We start from the raw sequence: 7,253 nt of genomic DNA, 5'->3' as shown, positions 1-7,253 counted from the left end.
TATATACTCTTATCTATAATTTAGCCATAACGTCATTTAAGTTTCCCCTTAGCGACACTACTTTCGCCTTAAGGTACTTTTTTCAACCCTCTTCATTGTTTTGGCTTCCCTTTATGGATAGATCTAAGCTGTTTAAATTTACGTATTACTTGTCACTTGTTTTGTTAGTTGTCCTCTGTCTTGAGGGCATTAGACCGTCATTGACAGTTATCAGTTGACATATACACTGCTTTTTACAAAGAGAGACCAGCAACTTCTCTGCAGTATTGCTTTGTATATATTTCTTTTGTATTTTCAGTATAATTAAAGGCATACTTATTAATTTATTATTATTATTTTCAAATTTCAAATTATTTATTTTTTATTTTTTAAATTATCTAAATTAACCCAATGTGGGACTCTCTGCAGTTACTCTCCTGGATCCTGGAGCTCATTATGGGCGGAGTCACTCACTTACCTGATCGGATCATATTGGATATAATGCACAGCTCATTCAATGATTGCACAGAGGTGGCGAAAGTGGGGGGGGGGCAAGGGTGCTATATTTCTTTTTCCCATACAGTTGCGGCAGAAAAATTATAGAGGGTGCTATTTTAGGTCAGTTAGGGGAACTGATATGCATGAATATGCATAGAGTGTCACCTTTGCGAAACAGAGTCAGTGGTGCATTGAGTTTTATGCGTGGATGAATGCTATGGAGTCACTAGCCCAAAATTTTGTCAAATAAGCCTTGGTAGTCAAGACAGTGTAAAAATTGTAGTTCTACATTAGACACATTCTATGTACGTATAAAAAAAAAAAAAAGAGTAAAGGCTAATATTGAATCTGGCACCGTATTTGAGTAGGCCTATAGGCCTATGCCTACAGTAAGGCTTATACAGTATGACGTGTGTGTTGTAGCAATTTTCTAGTAGTACTGATTCTGAAGGATGTTTAAAAATGCTCAGAAACAAATAACTAATACTTCAGACACAGTTAACTTACAATTTTACAATTAAAATTTTTTTATGAGAAAATATAAAGCTATAAAGCATGTGTATAAAATATTGAAAATTAGTGTTTATAATATACCTGCTTGCTATATAATCTATGCCTTTATTCATATTGAATATAAACGAAATGTTTGTATAGAAGTCAACAAAAGAAAATACATAGAATTGTACCTGTGTGTCCGAGCATTTCTAAACATTTCTTTAGAATCAGTACGGTAGCACTGTATTAGTTAATTATTGCTATACTTTACACTACTCAAACAATCGACCAGTAATTCAGCGCTGCCCTTTTACAATTTCAAAGACCACGTTGTATGTTAATTAATTACAGTTGATGACATAATTAATGTTGAAATATTGAATCCCAACACGATGGAGTGCATTTCGATACTTGAAGTATGTAATATACTATCTTGTAATTACAGTAATAGTCAATTACGGTAGTTCACTCTGTATCAACTGTATACACTTTCCTCTTGACCGACTACCAAGGGATTTTGGCCTACACTAACCATGGATGGATTAGTTTAGTTTTTAAACTAAGTCCTCCATGCCCTAACTACACCGTAGCTTTCATATTCCACAAGCAGTAAACACCGCACCACTTTCGCGACTGGCGATTAGTGTCAAGCATACATGCATTATTCATGTTATTAGTTCACCTAAATGTGCCCTATATAATTTCTACCTGAACTGTATGGGGGAAAAAGATAATGCGGCCAGGGCTCCCTTCAAGAAGAAAAACACAATTTGCCAGAAAGAAAAAAAATTAATATGTACTTTGCACATATTAGTAGACTCTAAAATTGAAACCAATAAATTGTAAAATTTTTTGGGGGCTTCACCCCCTGGACCCTCTTTCGGAACATTTTAAGAAACACTCAACCACTCCTATTTTGCTCTTGACAGCAAAATCTTACAGCTTGTTGGGAAAAAGAATCTAAGGGCCATGTCCACCTTATGCTTTGGGGACCTCAGACATCCTGTCAGGCAAATCTTGGAGCCACCCCTGTGATTACCCCTAAAAAAAATCTTATATAGAGAGAGCAGTAACAACTTTTAAACTAAATATAAATCATCAAAGGTAACTTTTTAGGAAAAAAATTTGTTAGCAGCAACACTAAACAATGTACCATCATGCCATTTATTTCAAGTTTCATACTTGGCTACACACTATCAAGGCTAGAAAGCCAATGGCCAGGTGGTACAGACTGTGGGAAAATGTCCTGTTAAGGGGCAGACTTAGAGGGGGCTGTGACCAGTGGTTTGATTATATATACAGTAGCATACATTTATATCTAACTGACTATAAAGCAATTATTGTCAAGTTATTTCAGACCCTATACGAAATAGGAGATAGAAGCCATTATTTTCTATAGGGTCATCAGACTATAATTGCATGACATAATTATTTATCCAGTTCAAATGATAATAATTATATCACCTATTATTTAAATTTCACAGGATATCAATTCAAGATGGCTATGAGTAAGTTGAATCAGTTTCTGGAACATGTTGATGAGAAGGTCTTAGAGTGTACCATCTGCTTTAAGAGACTTCAAAATCCAAAATCCCTCAACTGCCTCCATAGTTTCTGTTTGGCATGCAGGAATGGGAAGGAAAACACAAACCTATCAACATTTCAGACGCATTCCAAACATTTAAAAAAACTTCATCCACCTTGGAAAAATCTGCCCAACAATTCATAAACAAATTAGAAGGTGGTCTCAAAGCTGTTATTCTTAATGCTACTAAATTACAACAAAATAAAGACACATGTTTAATAGATATAGACAATCATGCTGAAGAAATATTCAAAAAAGTAAAACAGAAGAGAGACAAAATGAAAAATGAAGTAGAGACAATCTACAAAAGAAAAAAGAAGGTAAATGATGTACAAATGGATGAATTTAAAGCAATATTATCCGATATAAAAACAAAACTGTCTTTTCTTAATCAATTATTGAAGAGTGATGAAGGCACTGCAATGCAGTTAAGTGAAACAGTAGTTACAGCACTCAGGGACAGAATCAATGAATTACCAAAAACAGAGCCAGATGATAATGGAGAAATTTACTACTTCATAAACAAACAGCAAATGACTTCATTGAGACAATGTGCTATAGGGAATATAAAAGAATTGAGGGCAGCAGACTGTTTAACACTAAAAGGAGAGGAATCTGTGATCACAGATCAGACAATTATAGTCAAAATAGTCAAAACAGATGAACATGAAAAATATGCAAATCAACTGAAGGCAACATGGACACAGCCTACAGGGGACACCAACATCTCTCAAATTCAGGAAGATGACAATGGAGATTATTTTGTGACAGGAAAATTCACAAATCCAGGAGTTTGTAAACTAGATGTGAGTGCTGATGATGAACCAATTAACCAATCACCAATGATAATCAAATTAGAAGAGGGAAGATTAGTAAATACTATTCAAATAAATGCAACAAATATTATAGATGTAGTTAAGTGTGAAGATGACTCCTTACTGGTTTCATGTTGGACAAATAAAATGCTCAAGTACAAGCAATCAGGAGAATATATTGGTAAGGTTACACTACCACAAGGTGTGAAAGTTAACAGAATGTACAAAATGAAGAATGGTAACATAGCATTCAGTGATTGCAATCTTTTTAGACCTATCAGAATATGCAATATGAATGGTCAGCTGATTAAAACAGTTAGTGAGGGAGTACAGAATACACCATGGAGCATTCATTTGGATGAGACATCAAATGTTTTGTATGCAACAGGTTTGTTGAGTAGCTGTGTGTACATGTTTGACATGAATAATGGCAAGACCATCAAAACAATAGGGTTAAGAGGTAAAAAAGAAGGTCAAATGAGAAATTTCAATGATGTTACTCTTACTAACCAAGGACACCTTCTTGTATTGGAGTATCGCAACAGTAGATTACAATTATTTAATAATGAGGGAAGGTTCATAAAAGTCCTTGTTGAAGCAGGTGATGAGGATGGTAAAGTAAATTCTCCAAGTGCAGTAGTAGTTGATGAGGATGACAACATCGTTATATCAAGTGAACACAAACTACAGCTATTCAGTAGTGATGGAAATTTCATAAAAAGAATTGATAAATCAGAAGATAGAATCAACAATCCAGGCGGATTATCCATCATTTCATATCATCCAAGGAGACTTGCAGTAGCAAATACTAGTGACAAAACAGTCAAAATATTCAATTATTAAATATTGATAGTCCACATGCTTCACTTGTGTGTTTTCAACAATTCAAATTTATAAGTGTAGGAATATCTACATATCCATTATTTCATATCATCCACATAGAGTTAAGTTATGAATCTTAAACTTAAAATAATTATTGAATAAAATAATATCGAAATATAAAGTTGGCATAATGTTTATAAACTTGTTAAAATATTTCATTATTGAATATGATATACATAGAGCTGAAATTGTGGGGTTTTTTTTAAACTGTTAAAATATTAATTATTCTACATAAACAATATCTATAGAGTTGAAGTTATTAAACTGAAAACATTAATACTGTAATCTGCCAACCTCAACTGTTTATAGTGTAGTTCTCATCAAATTTGAATCACACACTATTGATCTTATGATGTTATATTTTTGTAGTGTAAGTTTATAATCATATAATGCATACACATGTTACTTTCTTGCATATTGATGTTAAAAATGTTACTTTTCAATCTATTGAGGCTTTTTTGTACAGCCTATCCAGGGGCGTACGGTGAAAAATCTAAGGGGGGGTCGAAACGAAAGCGCAGGGGGCAAGCTGAACTCGGAGCAATTTAGCGAAGCTTTCAGAATTCGTTGGGTGCGTTATTTGTGAGTGAAGCAAGCATATTTAAAGGGCACTTTCTTTAAAAGGGGGGGGGGGTCAACAGCACCCATCGACCCCCCCACGGTACGCCCCTGCTATCAACTTGTATTTCTTTGATTTTAATAAATTTTGATATTTGCAAGTTTGTTTATTCTTTCTTTAGTACCTGTATATTTTTTCTGGTTTTTCTGTATAAAAAAAACCTAACAAGCACACAACAGAGTGTATAATATAAATACACCTATGGGCATTCATCCATTAAATGAATAAGATGCACTGAGTCAGATTGATTATTTTGGTATATATTTAATTTTTCTTATAAACTTGAATCTGCGTAAATAATCTGACTCAAAGTAGTGGGACAGGGATATATTGAAAAGGGGGTTTGTAAGCATTTTATTATTTCATCATCATAAAAAGGAATATACTGTATATGATTTAGGTAGTTAAGCTTGGTTTTTTTTTTTTGCATTCATCATAAATTTTAATCTGTATACAACCTAATAAATTTATAGATTTTCATGTACACTTTGACAATAAATTATCTGAATCTGATATGTAATGTACAGTATAATTGTTATTACTATATACGATTAGCTTAGCTTTTATGATTAGCTTAGCTTTTGTTGACATTTATTTGTAAATGTTAACCTGCATTCAAACCAATTCCATTTTATATTTCTTTATGGTATACTTTGACAATAAATCATCTAAATCTGTATAGATGTCTGTACAGAAATTGCTATTCATTTTTGTGGCTTACTTTGTACACAGACCCTATATATTGTATATAGGGTCTGTGCTTTGTAGTACAGTTCTACTGTTATCCAGTACACAAGTGTAATCATGTATTACAGAGAACTGTGATATCATGATCACTCAAGATTTACCCTATGATTAGTTCTTATCAACAAACAAATAATACCCTGGACCTCAGGGAAGAACAGTGTAAAAATATCCAGAATAAGAAAGATTTCTAACTAACAAATCAAATATTTGATCATACCTTTCTTAAACATATTTGAAAATGTCTGAATGTGTGAACCAGATGACCCAGTAACTACTAAGCTCCGCTTCCTCCGCATCTGTGTTCTGATATCAACAAAATAGAAAGAAAAGAGTTTAACAAGTCATCTATTAGGTGTTCCAGATACTCTTTACAATTTATTATTATAATTAATATTGAGACAAAGGAAGTTTCTTCTTGCTCAAAAAATGAAAAAAATATGTTAATAATTATTGTTATAATTTTAAATGTGCCCAGAAATTTTCATATTGCTCTTGATTTTATGTTGGTACAACACCTACAATTGACTTGATATTAAAATACATTATAAATTAAAAAAAATAAATAAATCATTTCAAATAAAATAAAATAATAATAAAAAAACTTAACGTAATAAAGAAAAAGTCAGTGCAAATCTCCTAGTTAATTCCTTACCTCTTGTTCTGTTCTACTCTGCAGTTCTCTGCTTGTTGTATGATCTTCTTAAAGACTATCAAGGTTTGCAATATTCTTCCTAGAATTCTCAATGTTTGTTCATACTACTTGCTTCAAACTTTTTCTTATTCTCCCCCTGCAATACTCTGCTGCCATTGTTTGATATGCTGAGGTGGAATTCAAAAACTTCACTGGTTGAAAAATAATCATGTAAGGACAGACAGAAATATTAGAGTACTTCAACTTTTACAGAGATGATATTAGAGTGCTTTAAATTTCACAGATTAAGTGCTTTAAATATTTCACATAGATTAATATCATTATGATTTACTAAAATGAAACAGTAATACCCCAACCCTAAACATATTTTCAAATTTTAATTTTAATCTTCATGATGTGACAGATGCAATATCTGCCATAAACACTTTCTTCTTTTGATCTTTATGATGTTGGATTGCTGGAACTTGTTTTTTAACCTGTCCATTATTTTATTGTGATTTTATTTAAAACCAAATTTATTTAAATATTTTTTTATTGCTTAATTTTTTGTTCAATTTTGAATTACAGTTCTCCCTCCAATTTGAAACCACCTTTGGGACCTCGAAATTTGGGGTGGTCTCGGGGTTGGTCTCCAATTAGAGGGCTAACTTTGTGTTTAAAAGATTAAAAATTGTTATTTAGGCATTTGGAAAAGTGGTCTCGAATTGGTGGTTGTTATTCAACTGTTAAAATATATAACTGAAGACAATAATACTGTAATCTGCCACCCTCGTTTGTTTACAGTGTAGTTCTCATCAAATTTGAATCACACATTATTGATCTAATGATTTTATTTTTTTGTAGTGCTTGCAAATTTGTTATTTTCTTGCGTAATGATTTTAAACATTTTACTTTTCAATCTATTGGGGGTTTTTTGTACATCCTATCCATTTGATTTTCATAAATTTTGATACTTAAAAGTTGGTTTTTTTTTTTTAATAC

At 32.3% G+C, this 7,253-nt stretch overlaps 1 protein-coding gene across 1 annotated transcript in view; it reads left to right on the top strand.

The window, feature by feature from the left end:
- LOC117120512 (E3 ubiquitin-protein ligase TRIM71-like) overlaps positions 1-4,854 on the top strand; it is a 9,959-nt gene extending 5,105 nt beyond the window's left edge. Inside the window, exon 2 of the mRNA XM_033265521.1 lies at positions 4,146-4,854. Within this exon, the coding sequence (XP_033121412.1) occupies positions 4,146-4,215 (70 nt within the window). The 3' untranslated portion in view covers positions 4,216-4,854. The remainder of the gene's footprint in view (positions 1-4,145) is intronic.
- Positions 4,855-7,253: the final 2,399 nt, after the last annotated feature.

This window comes from Anneissia japonica, unplaced genomic scaffold (genome assembly GCF_011630105.1).
Source record: "Anneissia japonica isolate Jap-2015-1 unplaced genomic scaffold, ASM1163010v1 scaffold2880_len34504_cov127, whole genome shotgun sequence".
NCBI lineage: Eukaryota > Metazoa > Echinodermata > Crinoidea > Comatulida > Comatulidae > Anneissia > Anneissia japonica.
Note: the sequence above shows the minus strand (reverse complement) of the source record. Positions and strands in the feature narration are given on the sequence as shown.